This window comes from Polyodon spathula, chromosome 1, assembly GCF_017654505.1.
Source record: "Polyodon spathula isolate WHYD16114869_AA chromosome 1, ASM1765450v1, whole genome shotgun sequence".
NCBI classification, from domain to species: domain Eukaryota; kingdom Metazoa; phylum Chordata; class Actinopteri; order Acipenseriformes; family Polyodontidae; genus Polyodon; species Polyodon spathula.
Genome location: NC_054534.1, coordinates 8,582,671 through 8,603,971, shown reverse-complemented (window position 1 = coordinate 8,603,971; position 21,301 = coordinate 8,582,671). Strand labels below are relative to the sequence as shown.

Sequence of the window (21,301 nt, the reverse complement as noted above, 5' to 3'; positions counted from 1 at the left end):
GAAAATGAACACTTACAAGTAGCTGGCAAACTCTATGCATGGCCAGAAACATTGCTGGCGTTCTTTTAGATGGCTGTGCCTTAAAGAAAAGTTAAAACAAACACACTCGATTGTTTTGTTTTTGGGGACTGGCGAGAATTGATGCAGTGACCTGTAACTTACTTTATCATTAGGCTCTTCATGTCTTTGTCATCGCCTTCCTGTAACTCGAATTTGCTGGTGAGGGTGAGAGAGATTTCCGTTTTGGCGAGCTGACTTAGTGTATTCTCTTTGTTGGGGTCGCTGGGGTCCACAGCGCCTTCCCCTGTCAAAATACAGTAAAGCGATTGTTCTGGTTTCCGAGCTTGAAAAGGACGGCACGGAGACACAGCCAGGAAGCGCAAACTGGGGAAAACATGTCTAGACAAAAATGCACTAGATATGACTGCCAACAGGACGTGTCTCTTTCGAAATAAGACCAGCTTCAGATCTACAATGCTAATGTAAACAAAGTGGCAATAGTTAGAAAGAAAAAACAAAGCATGCTGAACACCTGTCTTTCCTGACCAGCATATACAGTTCACAGGCATTTCATAACAGGACATTAAAATGTTCCCAAAGTTATCTAACTGATAAACAATCTAAATGAATAATGCTTTCACTCTGGAAAGGTAAATGTCCATCAAGTATAATTTTCACTTGAATTTATATAGACTGTTAATGCATCTAACAGTACAAAACTGCCTTCTATTCAGACCTTGAAAAACTTTGCTGATGTAAAATGTATGGACTCCCAGCAGAATACAACGTACCCAGCAGAGCTTCAACAGCAGGAACGCCTCCTAGTCCTTCCAGTAGTTCATGCAGGATGTCATTGTGATCAGGACAGAGAGCATCTTGGTGCTCCAGAACCAGCTGAAAAACACAGGAATACAGACCAATCCAAACTTCAGTTTGTCCTCAACACATTCAGACGCCAGGCTGTTCAGTGCGATGTCATCTAGGAGTATGTACCTTCAATTTAATGTTCCACAAATAACCCACAATATCCACCTCAAATGATCTCTGAATAAAACAGTCATAAAGTGGTAACACTTCCTTCTATGGTTCCCACAGCGGACCCTGACCTAGACCACCGGTTCTCAAATGGGGGGGGGGGGGGGGGGGGGGGGGGGGGGGGGCGACTGTGCCGGGGCTTCATCGTCTAGAAAGACAGAGCGAGTGTGCCGGGGCTTCATCGTCTAAAAAGATACAGCGAGTGTGCAGGGCTTCATCATCTAGAAAGACAGAGCGACTGTGCCGGGGCTTCATCGTCTAGAAAGATAGAGCGAGTGTGCAGGGGCTTCATCGTCTAGAAAGACACAGCGACTGTGCCGGTGCTTCATCATCTAGAAAGTTGTGTACCTAGTATGAAGCCAGCATCTCAAAAGGTTTCTTTATCACCTGTAAACCAGCTGTGTCAGCCATCTTACGGAACAGATGAAAGTGAGGGACATTGTGAGATTTTCCCTGAAGACAGTCCACAACACTGACAATATGAAGCTGCCATACTAAATGGTTTATGAGATATTTACACTTCAAGTAGCGATCAGGACAATAACATATAAGCTTTCACTAAGATTCCCTTGTTAATGGAATTATTTAATATTAGAGAACCATGGTTGAAACTGTCCAATTCACTCCACGTTTTACAATACATTATACACATATTTGCTTCCTATGTTGTCTTTTTTTTTTCTTTTTTAAAAGGTTTAAATGGACATTGGAAGGCAGCTTGGTAAACTTCATCAAAAGGTGCGAGACCTTTGGAAAGCACTGGCATCTGAATTGACAGTTAGGTACTGTATGAACGGAGTAGCAGTTAGGTGCTGTATGAACTGAGCGGCAGTTAGGTGCTGTATGAACTGAGCGGCAGTTAGGTGCTTTATGTTGCCTGAAGAACATTACTGGTAGGCTACTGTTTTATGGTTCCAGCACCAAACAGCCGCTCCGCTCATACAGCACCTAACTGCCGCTCCGCTCATACAGCACCTAACTGCCGCTCCGCTCATACAGCACCTAACTGCCGCTCCGCTCATACAGCACCTAACTGCCGCTCCGCTCATACAGCACCTAACTGCCGCTCCGCTCATACAGCACCTAACTGCTGCTCAGTTCTTTATCTTGCCTTCGGTTAATTCGAATTGCTGTCTAGAAGAAGCTCAAAGTTAACACATTCTTACAGAATGGGTGTTGATGATCTCCTCGATCGAGATGTAAATGACAGGCTTGCTTAGTGTCACCATATCAGAGTATTCATCAATGTTGAATTTCTCCTCTGGTTCAGGCACGTCACACGCGGCCTGGAAAAAATTCCTGAAGAAAAAAATAAACCAAACAAAACTTGGGTCAAAAGTTTATTATTGTGAAATCTGATCGTACCGTACTTTACCTTCACTGGCATGTGGTGTTTCCAAGCATTCAAACTGAAACATCATTACTTTGTTTTGTAGAAGTTTTTCCATTTCCCCAGAAAGATAGAATTATTTTATGGAATAACAGTATCCTAGACTAACATGCAGGACATGACTCGCTCCACAATGTCATTCCACTAGCTTTTACATTCCTGTTCTTCTAGCACAGTTTCTACTAGGGATACCATCTGCAGTGCTAGAATAAACCCTACACCCTTTACACTTGTGTCAGCTAAGAGAAGAGGAGCGCCCAGGAGTGCCCAGGAGTATCACATCTATCTATTTTATTTAAATAACCTTTAAGAAGTTTTTAATTGAAGGCGAGTCAAAGTACAACGTTGCCCAGATTATGCACTAAAAACGTGCTGCCGTAATTCGAACTTAAATTGGCTTGCTGACACTTCGATTAAAGAAGGTCACAGGATTTCCCCAATTTACTGTAACATTTCCATCTATATCAATGCATTATCTGAAGTTTGCACACTCACCTTTAAAACACAACGGCTGCTGTTGTAAACCAGGTAATTAAACAGCAGCAAGTTTTCTACACCTAGAACCATCTCTAATACTGCTTTATACATGACAGAACAGCTACACAAAGACAGAGGCAGATTCTTTTCATTGAGAGATGATGTTGTAAATGACGTAGAGCCTCTGTCCCAAGTCTCTTTTTACCCCTTCAAAAAGATTCTGTATTTTGACACTGAAGATAAACAGTGGAAACTTGTTCTGGTGTTCGTTAGTTCCAGCCACTATGAAGATAGCAGTGTCTCAATGTGACAAAACAGACACAGGGGCTCTGGGGACCCTCTCTGACCTGGTTCCAGTGTGAAAGGGTTCACAGATTCTACACGTCCTTCCTGTGTGGAACTTTAATGCTCCTTACATCATTCTGTAAATGTATTCCTGAAAGAAAACTTTACACCCCTCCTGACTTCCCAGAAATGGTAGATCAGATATGGTGGGGAAAGACTGCAGAAGAGATTAAATGTAAATGTTATATTTATGATGGCTAGATAAACCACTACCTTCTTGAAAAAGCATTTAGCAATGAGATCAAGCTTCAGAGAAACCGGGCACACATGGTAAAAAATATGCTTTTGAATTTCTTAAATTTATTAAAAACACATGTTTTTACTAGTAATTTGTTGGTTTTTTTTTTTTTAATTGAAAGAAAATATCCCTGTAAATACTTGGAAGGTGGTTAAATTGGTCTATGCTCTATGTTGCCAATTATGTAAATCTTATTTAGAGTTGTTTAAAAGTTAAATAAAAAGAAATATGCCATCTATCATGGCTTTCAAACATAATAAAACATCTACTGAATATGCCTTTGATCTGAATAGTAAGTGTGTGATAGGGGTTTGTTGGACTGCTAATATGCTAATAATATAGTTGATTTAAACATGATACACATTCCGAACTCTTTGAAATGTAATCCACGTGTCCTACCTGAATTTGTGATGGATCTGAGAGATGTAGCTGTTCATGGAGGTCATGTGTGCATTCTCTCCTTCAAACAGCTTGTTCGAGGCAGCGTGCTGCAGGACCTTCGCCACGGAGCCCAGGTTCCTCCGCTGCTCCGAATGCAGCTGCCCGCCAGCGGTCATGTCAATAATGTCAAATCCATCAGGAGCAACGATGGCTGGGTTCATGTATCGGTAATAGAGCAGGTTACCCACAATCTGTGACGACACAAATCAAATTATCACGCAAAGCATGTACTGGACTAGTACAGGATTTTATCAGAAGAAGTGTGGAAAAGCATTATTATTTATTTCCAATGAATTCAGGCATGTTCTCTTACTGTATGTCTTGATCAGATCTGCATAAACGGAACCAGAGCATAACAAAACCTTAAACTGCACTTCTGCACACATGAACTGCATACATGTAAATGACACACTGCTATACTTGGGCTGACCAGACATGTATCCGTCATGCACCAAAGCTGTGGAATGTACTTCCAAGAGCACTCAGGAAAGGGCGGTCCTACTGCTCTACAGGAAGCACCTCACCTGTTTCTTGAGGCGTTTCCTGATCTGTAGGTTTTAATTTGATCTTTTTTTTTTTTGTGAATTGCTTGGAGATGCCGTGGCATGAACGTCACTATACTGTACATTTACATGGTGATGAGGTGACAAACAATGATGCGTACCATGACGTTTAAATGGGTACATAACGAAATGAGTCACCACATGCCAGTACAGAACCATTTATTTTTTCTCTCTCGTCAGAGGCAGTACTTCTAAAGATTATTAATAATGACTGTTCAGGCTCTTAAACATGTACTGTATGACTAGGATGACAAGTTAAGGAACCCCACCCCCTACAGCCTGCCAGTGCTCCATCTTATTTCCTCCACAGGACTCTCCTTTCCTCTGCTTTTTTTTCTATTTTCAAAGGGTGTTTCACAATACCAGCCTATTGCCTTATTAGGTGCCCTCTAATATTGCAGAAACTGTCTCTCCAGCACATAATTAGGGAAACTTTTGTTGTCAAAGACGCTTCTGCTAGAATAGAAAATTGCGAAGAAGGGCTGCATATCCTGCAGACATGTTTTTAAAATTCCTATCCGCTCCTAAACATAGATGGAATTTCCCATAAAAGAAACTAATCTTAATAAAGCAAGACAATTTAATGCAGAGTGAAAGCCAGCACATTTATTTAAGCAATCTCACCTAACAAAACAGACATCACCTACTACAGAACAGAACACTTCTGGTCAGATACCCATTTTGGTGGAAAAAAAGGGTTTTGAGCCTAATTCTGTGCTTTAGACAGACAGGCCATGCTGGAGTTTAATATTAAAACACAAAACTTTAAATTCACTATAGAGCAACCCTATTAAATGTCTACTAATGCTTTCTTTCCTGAAATTAGTTGGGCAGTAAAAAACTTGGATTTGAGAGCCCTAGACACCACTCCTTTAATATGCACCGTACCCAAGTTGTGTTCAACCCAAGTTGTCTTGTTTTTTTGCAATGCAGTCATCAATAAATTAAGATGAGCCACGACTAGAAAGCAGTAAATATCAGTAAGCTGAAACAAACCCAATAGGCAGTTCTTGGTGTTAACCATGCCGTCTTGCTAGATTTCTAGAATCCACATAAAAAACAAGAAGCCACAACTACCTTTAAAAGCTCCTCTTCTGTAGCATCAGGGAATTTCTCATGCAGGGAGTTCTTCAGGACTTTGGCAATGTACCTCATGCCATAACTGCATGCAAAAAACATGATCAAATAAAACGCAAGGATGCTTAACACATGTGTGAAACAAGAGGTGGCTTTTCAAAGTGAAACAGGCATGGAAAACAATCTAACAGCAGTGGTACGTGAATACGGCATGAATGAAACCAACTGCTGCAATCCAATGCAACACAATGTAGGTGGTTTTCTGAGCTGTAGGGATTGTGTGATACAATATTGGCAAAAAAACATTAAATAAAAAATGTGTACATGTTACAGCCCTGCTTTTTTAGTTGCAAGCAGGGCTGGGGTCAATTCCTGTTTTAAATTCCAATTCCTTTTAAAAACAAATTCCCAATTCTTTAGGACAAAATTGTTGTGATCGTTCAACTGCTTTAACTGGATGCCAATTTAATTAACTAACAGTTACTTCAATTGAAGTAATTTGATGCTGCTGTGGATAAGCTCATTTTAACAGAATACTGCCAACTGCAATTTAAATCAGTGCATTGGAATGGATTAAAAGTAAATTGAATTTGGAACAGATTTTCAATAATGCTGGCTTTTTGTCAGAATACGGTCCAGGGAGATGACAGCGCTCTCAGACAGACAAAGAACACTATCCAGGGAGAATATGACAGCGCTCCCAGGCAGACTTATAGAACACTATCCAGGGAGGAGATGACAGCGCTCTCAGACAGACTTATAGAACACTATCCAGGGAGGAGATGACAGCGCTCTCAGACAGACTTATAGAACACTATCCAGGGAGGAGATGACAGCGCTCTCAGACAGACTTATAGAACACTATCCAGGGAAGAGATGACAGCGCTCCCAGGCAGACCTATAGAGCACTATCCAGGGAGGAGATGACAGCGCTCTCAGACAGACTTATAGAACACTATCCAGGGAGGAGATGACAGCGCTCTCAGGCAGACTTATAGAACACTATCCAGGGAGGAGATGACAGCGCTCTCAGACAGACTTATAGAACACTATCCAGGGAAGAGATGACAGCGCTCCCAGACAGACTTATAGAACACTATCCAGGGAAGAGATGACAGCGCTCCCAGGCAGACTTATAGAACACTACCCAGGGAGGAGATGACAGCGCTCCCAGACAGACTTACGGAACACTATCCAGGGAGGAGATGACAGCTCTCAGACAGACTTATAGAACCAGGGAGGAGATGACAGTGCTCTCAGACAGACTTACGGAAAATTATCCAGGGAGGAGATGACAGTGCTCTCAGACAGACTTACGGAAAATTATCCAGGGAGGAGATGATGGAGTTCAGCACTTTATCAGTGGCTGCTCTCAGGCTTCGAGTCGAAGTCTCCAGTTTCGTTCGTACCTCCTCGTGAGTCAAGGCCTGCTCTGTCGTCACATCATACGGCAGTTTACTGAAAAAGGAAAAATAAATAAATAAAAAACACCAATAAATAAAAGCCCTGTAATTGTACTGAACTGAACACTGACTTCTAAAAGCGATATAAACTCCTGGTCATCCAGTTCCTGACCTTGCCTCTCCGGTTGCCATTTCCAGCTGATTCACCCACGCTTTGTAAACTTCCACAGGGTTTGTGTTGATGCCCAGGGTTTTATCTTCAATGATTTCCTTTACCACAGGGGCCAGCAGCTGCCTCAGAGCGTTCTGTCCCCGAGCGCCACGGTTAAAGCTGACCACCATCTTAATGACAGTGGGGTTTCCAGTGACAATATCCTGGATCTGATCCACTTTGGACCTGCAGTGTGGAAAACAGAACACAAACAACAACAAAAACAGTAGAATAGTAAGATTGTAGCTGGAAATATTTTTACAGCCTTCCCCCCCAGGCTGTAATAAAAATATTTTCCAGCTACAAACTTACTATGCTACTGCTTTTTAAATTACATGCATCACAGGTGGTGAGTGATTTTTTATTTTTCCAGTGACTATTCCCACTTAAGGCTATATGTTGATGCTGTAACACATCATATTACACATACTGATGAAACAAAGCTTCTAAGCACGTAACCCAAAGCAAGTCTAACCATCAGTGACGTGCGTGTGTGTGTGTGTGTTTTCCTTTTCTGTATGAGGTATTTACATTAGATGTACCTGCTGGTTTCAAAGAATGCAGGAGCAGTGCCAAAACAAGGGTGTCTCCAGTAAACTTGGAATTGGAACACTTAGTCACCTCTAGTACAAGTAAACCAGCTTTAGAACGGTGGAGCAAAAAACACCCAAGCAACTTAAGACAAGGTCATCAAATCACACTAGCAGATAAAAGGTACATTGCAAAAGTGAAGCGAGAACATTTTTGCTCTGTTGAAACGTTTTACAGGAGGGACAGTGGTGCTGTTCTGTTAACACAATCCCTCCAATGCACTGAAATGTTTCATGCAACAATGCAACTGAAGTCTCTTTTCTTTTTGGCCACACGGTTCCATCTAAGCAGTTCAGTCACGTACTTGATTTCCTCTTCCAGGGATGTTTTGAAGAGCTTCAGCAGCAGGTATTCCTCTCTTTGGTTTGAGGCGTAATTGTACAGTGTAAAAATCACCGTGTCCATGAACTTAGTGGACTTGTTCTGGGGCATCTGGAAAATCAGTTTGGCCAAGTACGTAGGGTTCGTCTACAAAACAAACAAACAAAGTGAGATTAACCAATCAGCACAGGTACAGTATACACAGCACACAGTGTGCCAGAAAGCATGGACCCCCTCTGTCAAACTAAAGCATCTGTGGTACAGTAGATCAATTCTATTACACAAACGAGAACACATTCGTTTAACAGCTCTAAATGGAAGCATGTTTCACATTCTGTACATGTATTTCTGATAGGGGATTTCACACTGGACTAATACTAAACTGCAATGCCCTCACTGATTTCAAACCTTGGCAACCTGATTCTGTAAAGAACAGGGACAGAGAGCTAAGCTGATACTAACCAGTGAGCGTGTTTCTCTTCTACTCATGCACCGGTTACTACCCGCAATAAAAGTGTTTCCAAAAGCAGAAGTGTTCTGAGAGGGATCTGCACAACATGCGATTAACAATACTGTTGCTAATCTAAACCTGCTAGGACCACAGCCTGCTGCTCAGATCAGTGATCTGTTCAGGAGTACAGATCACACTGCTGTACATTTCATCAAAAACAGTTTACCTTTAGTGGGGGATAAAAATGACAGAGAGCGCCGTAAATGTTCTAAACATTTAGATCACAGAATTATAATATTGCTGTTGAGTTTCTACAACTGCTTTAAGCGTGGCTCAGACTGCAGGCCACTTCTGGGGTTTGGATTAGCAAGAGTCTAATATAAAAGCACTAATACCTTAAAACAGGAGAAATCAGGAACCATGGTTCCTGCTCTGGTGCAGGCAGGTTTTAGACATATTGTATTCATGAATAAACATGCACCTGCAGTCTGTGCACATATTTAACCACACAGAGGAAATGAGTCACAGTCTGAGTTCAGTGCTGGCAAACCGGATTGAAACCTAGGTTTCCATTCTGATTTACATCTATAACATACATTTTAAAAAATAAAATCCCTGAAACTGCCATGTTATACAGCAATCAGAGACGTTTTATGTTGCCTGTGTGTGCTTCTGCTTCTGTGATTATCCTGTACCTGCAGCAGGTAGAAGAAATGCTGATAGGCCTCCAGCTTCTTTCTTTTCTCCAGGCTTAGTCCCTTTATCCCCTGCTTGTCACCCATAACCATCTCCTCCACCTGGCCTTTGCTCTTTTTGTTCAGCTTCTTGCTGTGTGACACCACATCCTATTGCAGTAGGAAGAGAGTGCAAAGTAAGACTTATGGAACAGCTTAACAAGGCACAGCTTTTTAACTTTGTAACATTGCATTTAAAAAAAATAAAAGAAACTGTACATGTTTAAACTGGTATTATACAAAACTATGCATCACCACTGAAAAGGAAGGCAGCTTCAGTGCAATAGTGTAATCCCCCGGTGAGGACACAGCCTGCATTCTTACCTGCAAACTGAGTGCAAAGCACTACAGTGTAAAAAAACAAACAAACAAGACACAGGCTTTCATTTACTATACACAAAACCTACCATCAAACACGAACTGTTTAGCAACACTTTCTGAAGCATGGTCTTCAGACTTGCTTCGGAGAGTAACAGAAGTACAGTACTTTACTCAAAAGTGTGGAACACATTAGCCTTAAAATAGGCAGGTTAGTTCAATGTGGCGGCGCTGTGGCTGACCTGCAAAGTGATCCTGTTCTTCACCAGCAGTCCGATCTTAATGTCCATCAGGTTGAGGTCCTTCTCCAGCTGCTGACTGGACCGGATCTTGGTCACCACCTCCTCTCTCAGCCTCGTCACCTCCAGTTCCTCCTGGAAGTCCAGGTTGCTCTGGTCCAGCAGGTGCACAAACTTACGCACAACATTCAGGGGTGGGCTCTCAGCACCAGCTATAATGGGATAAAGAACACATTGCCATCGATTACCCTACATGCACTGTCCAAATTAATTACAGAACTGTCAGAACATAGCCCACTGTAGCATGTTGCTTGTCACAATACGCTGGAAATATCTGCAGGCTCGATCTGCTATCAGCCACATGGCAGAAGAGCTGTGCTTTTGGGTTTCATAAAACGTAACCATTCCAGATTAACCTGACAGGCAGTCTGGACGGACACACAGGACAATGCAGCCACTGTTGTGTCCTTGTGACACAGAGATCCACCTGCTTCCCCTTGATTGTTGCTGAATAGTTGCACACAAATCTCACTTCGCTTATACAGCAGGATTAGAAACTAATGCTCGCCCGTTCACCTGAGGCGAGTTAGTCCCGTGGGCGAGTGCTTAAAACAAGGTGTACAGATGCTCTCACGTTCACAGGCTTGCGTTTAAAAAAAATGCAGGAAAAATCTATTTTCTAACAGGGTGTAGCAATGGTGAACAAAGAGAGACAGAGTCTCAGAACTGAAACCTACCTTCATCTCCCCTTGTCATTTTGAGATATGCGAATGAGTCAGCATTTCATTGAATTTTGTCTGTGTGATTAAATACGCTATTAATTTATTGATAACCATGGTTTAACTGTGAATTTTCAGTATAAACAATTTACTTTTTAGGACATTAAAACAGTATAAAAACAGCCATTTTCTCACATTATGTTTCACTGTTCAATTACATATTTCTTTAGAAAAAGACCAATTGCTTAAACACAAAACACTTATTTGGTTGGTTGATCTTTAATCAGTGTGAAATATTAAAGTATTTAAAACTATATAGATTTAAGTGATAATTGCTTAACTATGTATTATTACTAACGTATTCGTATTACTAGCTTTAGCGTAAAATATAGAATAACAATTTCATACGGTCCATTTCAAAGAAACGTAATGTGAGGAAATGGCTACTCACTTGAGCTTTTTGTGTTTTGATGTTTTTATGTCTAAAACGTAGATTTAGTTTATAATACCGAAAGTTCAAATTTAAGCGACAGCAACGAATAAATTAAGTGCATTGCATCTTTGAAGTAAGTGGAAAGTAATTTTACAAAACTGTGGCGATTTATCCCAGGTTATCCACCACAAAAGAAAAAAAAAAAGACGACAATTTTCAAACACAAGGAATATGACAGAAGAGAGGCAGCGCACTTTTCAATTAACCATGTGACTGGCTGCAGGAAGTCTACGCCTTCAGAAAATAACATGCACGGCAAGGTCTGTGTCCAGTATGCAGGGCTGCCGAGAGACTTCATGGGGCCCAGTAAAAGTTATACTGTGGCAAACTTTGACAGGGTACAAATGGCCCAAGAGTGCTCAAGAACATCAGTTCAGTGTGCAGTAGCCTCCTGTGCAGTGGAGCGCAACCCTAACCCTTTTATTACTTATTTGTTTTTAACGTGGTGGCAGAGTGAACACAATCTGCCCTGTGCAGGACAGGGCTGCTGCTGTTGCTTGCTTGTTTATTATGTTGAAATGTTCCTTATTGATTGACCAGAATTTTTTATTTTGCTTTCTCTGGGGCCCCTTTTGGGGCAGTGGGCCCCGGGGAAATATCTCCGGCCTCCTCGTCTTCTCGGTGGGCCTGCCTGTATGACCAAAGCACATTTGTGACTGGGTTGTCTACCTTTAAGATACAGTCTATTTTAAAGCGCATGAAAAAACAAGTTATCATTATAACTGGTGTGAAACTGATGAAGGCAAAGACTGCCAAACAAGGCACATCAAATGCGTAACAAATTACTACACACCATAAAACACACCTCTGTGATTTTAAAGCCTAAAGTGCTTTTTAGAACAGCTCATGCTCTTGCAAATCGTACTCTGATTTTGAATGGATGTGTAATATCGGTCAGTTATCTGGGATGGTTCTACAGACAGTTCCACTACGGAGACAGTAATATGCTATGTGAAGTATGCTGTCAATGGTGTTGTCCACACAGACTTTATTGGGGTTCAGAACATGAGGGAAGGCAGATACAGAAACATAATAAATGTATCTGGGAATGAGCAATAAAGTTTACTGTATTGTAATGTTTTTTTTTTTTTTAAATACAAATAAAAAAAGAAAAAAAAAATTAAGCCTAATATTTTATGGACCTCAACAGCTGTTGATTCCGACTCAGGAACTTCACATCAGGACTAGCAAGTTTCAAAAGGTACTGGTCCTTAGGACTAGACCCCCAGTGTTGTTAGTTTCTAACCCTGTACAGTACAGGTCTAGTTTAGTGGATCCCATGACACATGATGAATTTCACACTAGAGGATTCTCATTTTACTTCCTGTACATTCTCTAGCATTTTACTCACTGACATTACCCACATGCTTGCATGGATGCACAGTATTTCAGTCAAATACTATTATTACAGAAAACCCCATCTCTCCTGACCATACAAGCAGGCAGTTATACAAGTACGTTAACACTAACACTCACACACACTAAGCATCCTCAACACGAACAGTAAGAACTCAGCCAGCACTCACTCAGCGTTCTGTAGTCGTCTCTTGCTTTATTTGCTCTCAAGAAGGACTGGATTTTAACAATTTCATTTACCTGTGAGGAGAAAAAATCATAATTAATTTCATAGCTATATAAAGACATAATCTAGACTGTGAATCACTGAATTGGGAGTAAAAATAAATAAACGAAACGTGCTAAATTGACTACCTTTCAAAAGGTTTATTGGACTTTATTAAAATATGTAACTTCTGCAGGAGATTGTTAGATTACAGCATGGGTATATTAAATATTACCATACAATTGCATTCACCCCACTCCCACCACCACTCAAACCTACCTGGTCGACCCTCCAAAAATGGAATAGACTTTGAAGAAGTAATTTACAGATTACAGAATAGGACCCTAAATGTGTACATATTCCAAAAAGCAGGATGGTAAAATAACAATAAAATCATTATGATGTAGTTGTGATGTGGAAAGCTGTGCTTTAGGACAGCTGAGTAATGTTGACTTACATGCTCTTTAAAATACTGCTTCCTTTTAGAATATCTTGTTCTTGCAATCCACATTTTCACCAATGCCTGAATCTGAAACAAACAATGCAACAATTTAAAGATTGTAAAAGTTTTATTTGAGCAAAATTTTAAAAAGGTAAAAAAAAAATAAAAAGGTTGCTTTTCAGAAGCTGCCTGGATGAGCTGCTTTACAGAGAAGTCTAAACTTAGGGAGTGTCATCGCTGTCATTAACAATGCTTTTAGGGATATTGGGATATTAAAGGTTTTAGACACAGGAACGGGCAGGCTTCAATACGGTTAAGACATTGTACAGTGTTTTCCTCTGCCTAGATCATGCATTTACCAGTCTTACTCAGGCTTTAACATGGTTTGACAGTATTTTTACTATACGTTTTGTTTCCTTCAACTTGGTTACCTTGACAATGGTTGGTTCATTATCTTGGAGTACTTTTATTCTGTTCGTGTAGGTCTTCCTTTGTTTACATCCTTTCCAGGAAGCCTAGAAAAAAAATTATAATATATATATTTTTTTTTAAATCACAGCAACTGAACACACAATCCTTGTCAGATTAATTTCCCTGGTAATCCCACTGGATACAGGAATGACATATGGACAGTGCGACTGTACCTGCAGTTTGACCACAGTGGACTCTTGTTTGTGGAGGTACTCCAGTCTCTCCCTGTGCCTCTTCCTCACCAGATACCCCCTGGCCCGGGCCTGCAGCTCAACAACCAGGCCCTCGTGTTCCAACCACAGCTGCTCCCGGTTGTATTCTGCAGTAATTCCTCCAACAATACTCTAGCATAGAGGAAACGATTAACACAATGTACAATTGTTCTGCTTTGCCATAACACGGTGATGCAAGTTCAAGAACACACATAATAACAACACAATGGGAACTGAAGGTATGCACCACTGTTCACACAACAGGATAATAAATCACATCAGTACGTGTGGAAGGTGTCTTTGTGAAGGTTTTATCAACGAAAAAGCCCACAATCCACATAGCAAAGTCATTTTACTTTTATGTGTATACAACTAACATTAAGTGTACTCAGATAAATGTTATATTTCTTGAATGCTCAACAGAATATATGTATACAAAGCCACACTAAAATCAACTGGATCCACTTCAAGATGTCCCACACCTGTATTTCTTCCTTTGTTAGCTGAGTGTTATTTTGTATAAATCCTTCGGGTTCATCCCAAGTTCCCTCGGAGCTTTGCAAATTGTAGTAATAATCGTACTTGTCCTTAACTCTATGCTTCATCCACATGCTTCCATTGGAGCCTGCGTGAGGCGCAACAAAGACAAACAAGAAAATAAAGAAATTAAAAAATGCAATCATAATGCTACAAATTAGGGATAACACATTTGAACAGAATTCGCGTGAACAATCCCAACAGGTCTTGCTGCCAGGGGCTACAGTAGGTGGTGAGGTGTGCTTTTGCACAAGGCTCTGCAGACTTGATTAACAGTTGTACCTTCTCCAGTTTTCTCACGCTGTTTTTCACACAGGTTTTTCCAGTATGCATCTGAGCACTCTGCCAGCACAGCCCTCAGTCCTACATCAGGACACTGCAGAGCAGTGAGCGTCTGCTGGGCATCTCCACCTTCAACATGCCTGTTCACTTCCGCGACGGCAACCGCCACTAGAAACCAAGCAGCAGAGAGTTACAACCAAACAACAACAACTCAAATCAAAAACTTTATCCACACGAGTCAACGGAGAACCAATTCTCATTTACAATGACGACCTGGCAAGAGGCTCACACCACCACAGCACACACAAAACACAATCAAACTCATTGACAGGTGCAACAAAGTACATTCACCAACAGCATGTTACCAATGGTAAATCACAAATTTATGTGTAATTTACTTTACACATACTGTACAGTACTGTAAAGTGTTTTTTGCAGTTATAACGTGTGGAAAGAACAAGCTTCATCCATCTAAAGTTTTACAGCTTCATAACAGTGGTTTCAATATTTTATAAAAAAATCGAATGCATTTCCTGTAAATATGTTTTATGCAGATATACAAAACAGGAAGTGTTGCCTCCTTACATTTCAAGGCCTCTTCCTCATTCCTGTTGGCGCCATGAATCCCATCCTGTATCTCATCAAGCCACAGCACTGCTGAATCATCCCCAGACTCCTACAACAGGAAAGCGCAATAGATTTAGTGCACAACGGCTTCATGCATCAACCGCAGCTTGATAGCATCCTCTAGTTGATTATCTCTCCCTGCAATATTAAAGCAGCAGGAAAGGAGTGGGTACAATCTGATCCCACGGAGCAGGAAAGGAGTGGGTACAATCTGATCCCACGGAGCAGGAAAGGAGTGGGTACAATCTGATCCAAGACCAAGTGCAGGCCATGTGTCCCCTAGTCGTAGCTATGATGTAAAAAGTGCTTTGTTCTTAAACAGCAGTTCCATGCCTCTTCTGTGTGCCCTTTCAACTTCCCAGCCTCTACATTTGTATAGACTCAGAGTGCCGCTTATTGTCCATTGTCCACTAGTCTTTAATATCATTATTTTGAAATACCGGTACTTAAGCGCTATATTGGTATTTGCTACACAAGCACAACTCCACTACATCCCAGACATGTAGACAATTATTCCTTAGAAAATACCACAAGGCTGTACCAACACAAAGACTGCTTGCAAAACTCACTGACTCAACAGCACATAGAGGAGAAAAGCTATTAGTACCAATAGTCACTGTGATATGGTGTGGTTCAATGAGATTTCCTTTAGAACAAATCAGGCAGCTCTATTCCTAGCTATTAATATGAGAAAAGCAGGCGATCACATTTTTCAGGCACATACTGTATGGAGTGCACTTGGAACCAATGCAGCCTTTCTGTTTAGTGCGGTTGTCATTGAATCAAAAGGATGAATACTCCATGTTTTTTTCATAACATTGAAAATATGACATTGGCACTTCAAGTAGTTTGTGATGCAAGTAGGAGGGGCTGTTATGTTTAAGATGTTTGCATACAGCATGTTAGTAAGTCTGCCTACACACCCATTCCCTATCAAGTTCCTTCTGCAGTTCACAAATCTCTCTCCCTCGCTCTCAAACCTGCCTTTTGAAAACCAGATTGAGAAGTCTACTGTACAATCCAATCAACACAATGACAAGATTACTGCTGTTATCAGTGGCTGCTTTTCTGTTCATGCATCCTGTTCTATAAGAGAAAGGTAAGCGTTAAAAACTATATCCCATATCCCACCTACCAATCAACCCGAATACCAAATGGAGGACTGTGCACCTAAGTGGAAAGAAGTAGAGCAAGCTGTGAAAAAAGCAAGGGCATCATCCTGTCCAAGGCCTATTGGAGTTCCATACAGTGTACAAGAGTGCTTCTGGAGTTCTACGAATCCTGTGGAAACTGCTGAAAGTGGCATGGGAAAAACAGGTTGTACAAAGAGCATGGTGCCGAGCAGGTGGAGTCTTTATACCAAAAGAAAAGGATTCTACAAGCATTGGTCAGTTTTGTCCTATTTCCCTATTTAACGTAGAAGACAAGATTTTCTTCAGCATTATTGCTCAGAGATTGTCAACCTACTTATTAAAGAACTGCTTCATTGACATTTCAGTACAAAAAGTGGGCATTCCAGGTTTCCTGGGATGCTTAGAACACATCAGCGTAATCTGACAACAAATTCAATCAGCAAAAAAGGAGAGGAAGGAGCTCCAAGTGACATTCCTGGATTTGGCTAATGCATATGGTTTAGTGCCACATGAACTTCTTTGGGCAGCATTTGACTTTTTCAGTGTACCAATGACAATAACAAATTTAGTGAAAGCCTACTTTGGAAATCTGCAATTTAGTTTTTCAACTTCAGAATTCAGCACTACATGGCAATGCCTAGAAGTTGGAATAATGGCAGGATGTACCATTTCTCCACTAGCTTTTACCATGGCAATGGAAGTAATTACAAGGGCATCAAAATGGGTAGTGGGAGAAGAGCGCCTGGCTTCTGGAATGCGACTACCACCAATTTGAGCATACATGGATGACATGACAACAACGACTACAACAGTAGCCTGCACTTATCTGTTATGGGGCAAATTAACCAATAACACTGAATGGGAAAGAATGCAATTCAAGCCCACTAAATCACAGAGCATCTCTATAATTAAAGGTAAAGTAGTAGATAAAAGGTTCTACATTAATGGTGAGGCAATACCATCAGTGTCCAAGAAGCTAGTGAAAAGTCTAGGGAGATGGTACGACGGGGATCTAAAGGACACTTCTCGTGTGGGAGAAGTTAGACAACAAGCAGTGGAAGGGTCAGTGGAGGAAGCTGGTAGTCAATGAGGTGCAAAAGCAGGAGGAGAGGATCAGGTGTGTAAAGGCCGTTTCCCAGGCCAAGCAGGGAGAATGGATGAGATTGGAGAGTGTGGAACAATGCAAGATCGGTTGGCAAGACCTACGGACAATGGAACAGAGCAGGATCAGTTTCCTCATCAGATCAACATATGAGGTTCTCCCATCACCTCAGAACCTAAATCTCTGGGTGGGTGAGGATCCCTTATGTCCTTTGTGTTCATCACCTGCAACATTAAGGCACATTTTGACAGGATGTAAGGTGGGTCTTAGCCAAGGACGGTTTACTTGGCGCCATGGCCAGGTGCTGCGATGTTTGGGCTTAGCATCTGAAGACAATCCTAACCTGACCAATAAGTTGCTACCAGTTCCATCAAAGTATTACACACAAAAGACAATATTCCTCCGTCCAAGAGAGCAACCACCTAGAAAAGGTGTTAAAACCAAGCCTCACTCAGGACAACTGGAAGCTGCTAGAGACTAGAAGATGCTGGCAGATGTTGGTCAACAGCTTGTTTTTCCACCCGAGATTGCCACCACTAACCTTCGACCAGACATTGTCTTGTAGTCTGGATCAGCACGCCCTGTTCATCTGGTAGAGTTAACAGTGCCTTGGGAAGATGCTTTGGATGAGACGTGTGAGAGGAAGAAACTTCCGTTTTAGCAGCTAGTGTTGAGTATACCGAACAGCAAGGATGGAGAGTCCAGGTTTACCCAGTGGAAGTGGGTTGTTGAGGACTTGTGGCACACTCTACAACCTGGTTTCTCAGAGACGTCGGGTTCAGTGGCCAAGAGTTGCGTTGCACAGTGAAGAACTTATCTGAAGTAGCAGAAAGGAGCAGCAACTGGCTGTGGTTGAGACGGAAGGATTCTGGATGGGGATCTCAAGCACAATAGAAAGAAAGCAACTCTGATATACAAGTAAGTAAGCTGGGCTGAGCTGAGTGGGGGATAAAGGGGGGTGATGCTAGGACGCCAGAATCATTGTTGAGCCCTCCTGAGGTGTCGTGGGCTAGTCAACCAAACACAGAGGATGGAAGGTGCCCACTTGAAGACCCCAGAGTTGTACCCTACTTAGCTCAATCCAGACGGTTATCATGCTGATGCGCTGGGGAGACCGCACTGGGTTGATCCCCGGAGCCAGCATTGCAGACGCTGTGTGTGCTGATGCGCTGGGGAGGCAAAATGAGCTGATCCCTGGAGCCAGCATTACACTTCAGCAATCAACACCAGACAGAAGGATATCTACATCATCAAATGGAAAACAACGCAAATGGCTGGAGATGCAGATGGATCACATTGGTTTACTGCAAAGCTACGTCTTAGTTGGTGCTTATCTTGGCAAGAGCCGAGTTCAAATCAACATGAAGTTCAACATCTATTCTCATGTAATGGAAATCTTGGGGACTATAATCACATTCCTGTATGAGTACACAACAGCTCTACCATTACCTTTTTAAAGTGTAAGTAACCTGGAGAGGCTGAAACGACTGAGCCAAGTCTAATGGGGTCTCAGGAAAGGTAAGTGATACAGGTGTGAATGAAGGAAAGAACCAACTGCAGCCAGGAAGCAGTTCTCTTGGAAGAGTTAATTAATCAAGCCTGGCTTTCATAAAGTAAACACAGTGAACACATGAGAACACTTGAATTACTAACCTTAAAATTCAGCCCAGTTTTAATCACGAATTCTACAGGTACTGACAGTTAAACATGTATTAAACCAATGGCTTACTATACTGTAAATACACTACAGACACTACTGGCCACATAAACCTATGACTAGATATTTACATTTTCACTGTTGAGACCAAGCTTATTCAGCCACTGAATCAGCATGACAGGAAATGGCAAATCTTAATATTTGTAACACTTGGATTCTAAGTTTAATGAATACCAAAGTGTATTTAATTTATCAAAAGAACACAGACTGTTTTTAAATAACTAACAGAGTTAAAACTTTGTGAATAGAGAGAACATCTCAAAAGAACTGGTATCTGTTCAAGTTATTTATACAAATACATTTCAGCTTGGTTAAGGTATCAGGTTGCTTTTGTATACTGTAGTTCAGACAGAAATAACCAAGCAGACTCAGCCTTCACTACTCATCAATAAGCAATAGTTATAGTTATTTTGTATGAAGCCATCAGAAACATTGGATACTTCATCTCAATATTAGCACTTTCGTTTCCTCGAGATCCTGAGAGAAATTATCTTGATGGTGATGTGATAATGGAACACTTATATCGTGAGCGACAGAACAAAGGTTGGTTTGATTTTACCCCCGATGGCATCAACCAGCCGCTGTAATTTTAACCAAAGAACAAATTGAAAAAAAAATGCTTCTACATTCCCCTACATTAAGTCAAAAGGTGAGTAAAATGCATACAAGTTTAGGCAAAATTACATTTTTTTTTTGTTTATAAAAAAAGGGAAACACTGTAGTTTGCAATAAGTGGTTGAACGATGTGGTGTGTTTTGGGTAGATTTACAAAGAAAACAGATATATTTAATCAAATGAAGTGTTTAGGTACAAAAGTTAATTATGCTTTTTTCTTTGTTACAGGATCAAATTCCTGTATGTCAAAAAACATTTCTAATGTACCTAAAACCTTCAATGCGTCACAAGTTGGAGAAGAGCCTTGGCTTTACATTGACAACCCCTCCACCATTGAGTACCTATCTGGTGACATCAGCACTCTGGTTATTCCAGCTGTATAGATCCTGGTTGTAATAACAAGACTTTCACCCAACGCTGTCGTTTTGTGGACGCTTCTCTCCAAAGCCAAGATGTTCTCCACTGCACTATTATACTTTAGCCTAGCCCTGTCTGATCTGCTGTTTTTGGTCACACTAACTTTTAAAATCCGTTACCATCTCAATGGCAACAACTGGACATTAGGAGAGACCATGTGTCAAGTGGTGACAGCCAGCTTCTACGGGAATATGTACTGTTCTATTCTCAAACACATGTGCATTAGCATAAGCCGCTACCTGGTCATTGTTCATCCCTTCACTTACAGAAGCCTTCCGAAAAGAAAGTGTGCTATAGGGATCTGCATTCTGGTGTGGGCTTGCTTCTTTGCTGCGATGGTGCCAGTTTTCTTTATCACACAGAGCTACGCTTTACCTCAGATTAGGAATTATTTCTCAACCTGTCACGATATACTTGCACATAATCCTGAGAAAAAGTTCACTGCTCAAATTCTACTCTGTGCTCTTACCAGTGCGGGGATTTTTTATACCCCTCGTAGTCACTTCGTTCTGCTACAATTCAATTCTCAGGAATCTGGACAAGTCTGAACAGATCTGGTATTGGTATAAGAAAATGACTGGGTTGTTCTTCCTCATTTTTATCATTTGCTTCACCCCAAGTAATATCATCAATGTTGTTCACTACATCAGATTGTACAGTGTTGGTAAAGACGACTTTTACATTTATTATAACATAGTTTCAGCAGCCTACACAGCAGTCTTGATCCATTCCTCCTCTTAAGAACAAAATCCTCAGGTTTACATTTTCATGCAACATCCAAGAGGCAAATCCTCAGCTTTTCTTAGTAACACAGCAATCTGTGCAGAAGTTACCTGGATGTATGAGGAGATAAGCACTTTGCACGGAACTAAATCAAATGCCACAAAAAACTAATTACACCACATGCTCTACAGCAATAGGTCCTGTATAAATCATGCAGATACTGTACATTTAAAGAAACTGTATATTCTGAAAATGTTGATATTTGGAATATTAATCTATATGCATTTTAATGAACTTGTTATGCTTTATTTTTGTATATAAAAGTACCAGAAATAAAAGTGGTTCTCACACCTTTTCCAGTGGGGACCAAATTGAGGGGACTTGTGCAACTTTTCTGCCATTATTTTTGAGTTTTT

At 41.1% G+C, this 21,301-nt stretch overlaps 1 protein-coding gene across 1 annotated transcript in view; it reads right to left on the bottom strand.

The window, feature by feature from the left end:
* Positions 1-21,301, bottom strand: part of LOC121313565 (ras GTPase-activating-like protein IQGAP1) — a 93,846-nt gene that overhangs the window by 14,289 nt on the left and 58,256 nt on the right. Inside the window, exons 16-32 of the mRNA XM_041246245.1 lie at positions 15,137-15,227; positions 14,552-14,719; positions 14,215-14,357; positions 13,694-13,864; positions 13,481-13,564; positions 13,065-13,136; positions 12,573-12,642; positions 9,838-10,046; positions 9,239-9,388; positions 8,076-8,239; positions 7,142-7,366; positions 6,884-7,024; positions 5,567-5,651; positions 3,885-4,117; positions 2,202-2,334; positions 792-894; positions 163-304 (exon numbers count right to left, since the gene is read on the bottom strand). Coding sequence (XP_041102179.1) covers positions 163-304; positions 792-894; positions 2,202-2,334; positions 3,885-4,117; positions 5,567-5,651; positions 6,884-7,024; positions 7,142-7,366; positions 8,076-8,239; positions 9,239-9,388; positions 9,838-10,046; positions 12,573-12,642; positions 13,065-13,136; positions 13,481-13,564; positions 13,694-13,864; positions 14,215-14,357; positions 14,552-14,719; positions 15,137-15,227 — 2,384 coding nt within the window. The remainder of the gene's footprint in view (positions 1-162; positions 305-791; positions 895-2,201; positions 2,335-3,884; positions 4,118-5,566; positions 5,652-6,883; positions 7,025-7,141; positions 7,367-8,075; positions 8,240-9,238; positions 9,389-9,837; positions 10,047-12,572; positions 12,643-13,064; positions 13,137-13,480; positions 13,565-13,693; positions 13,865-14,214; positions 14,358-14,551; positions 14,720-15,136; positions 15,228-21,301) is intronic.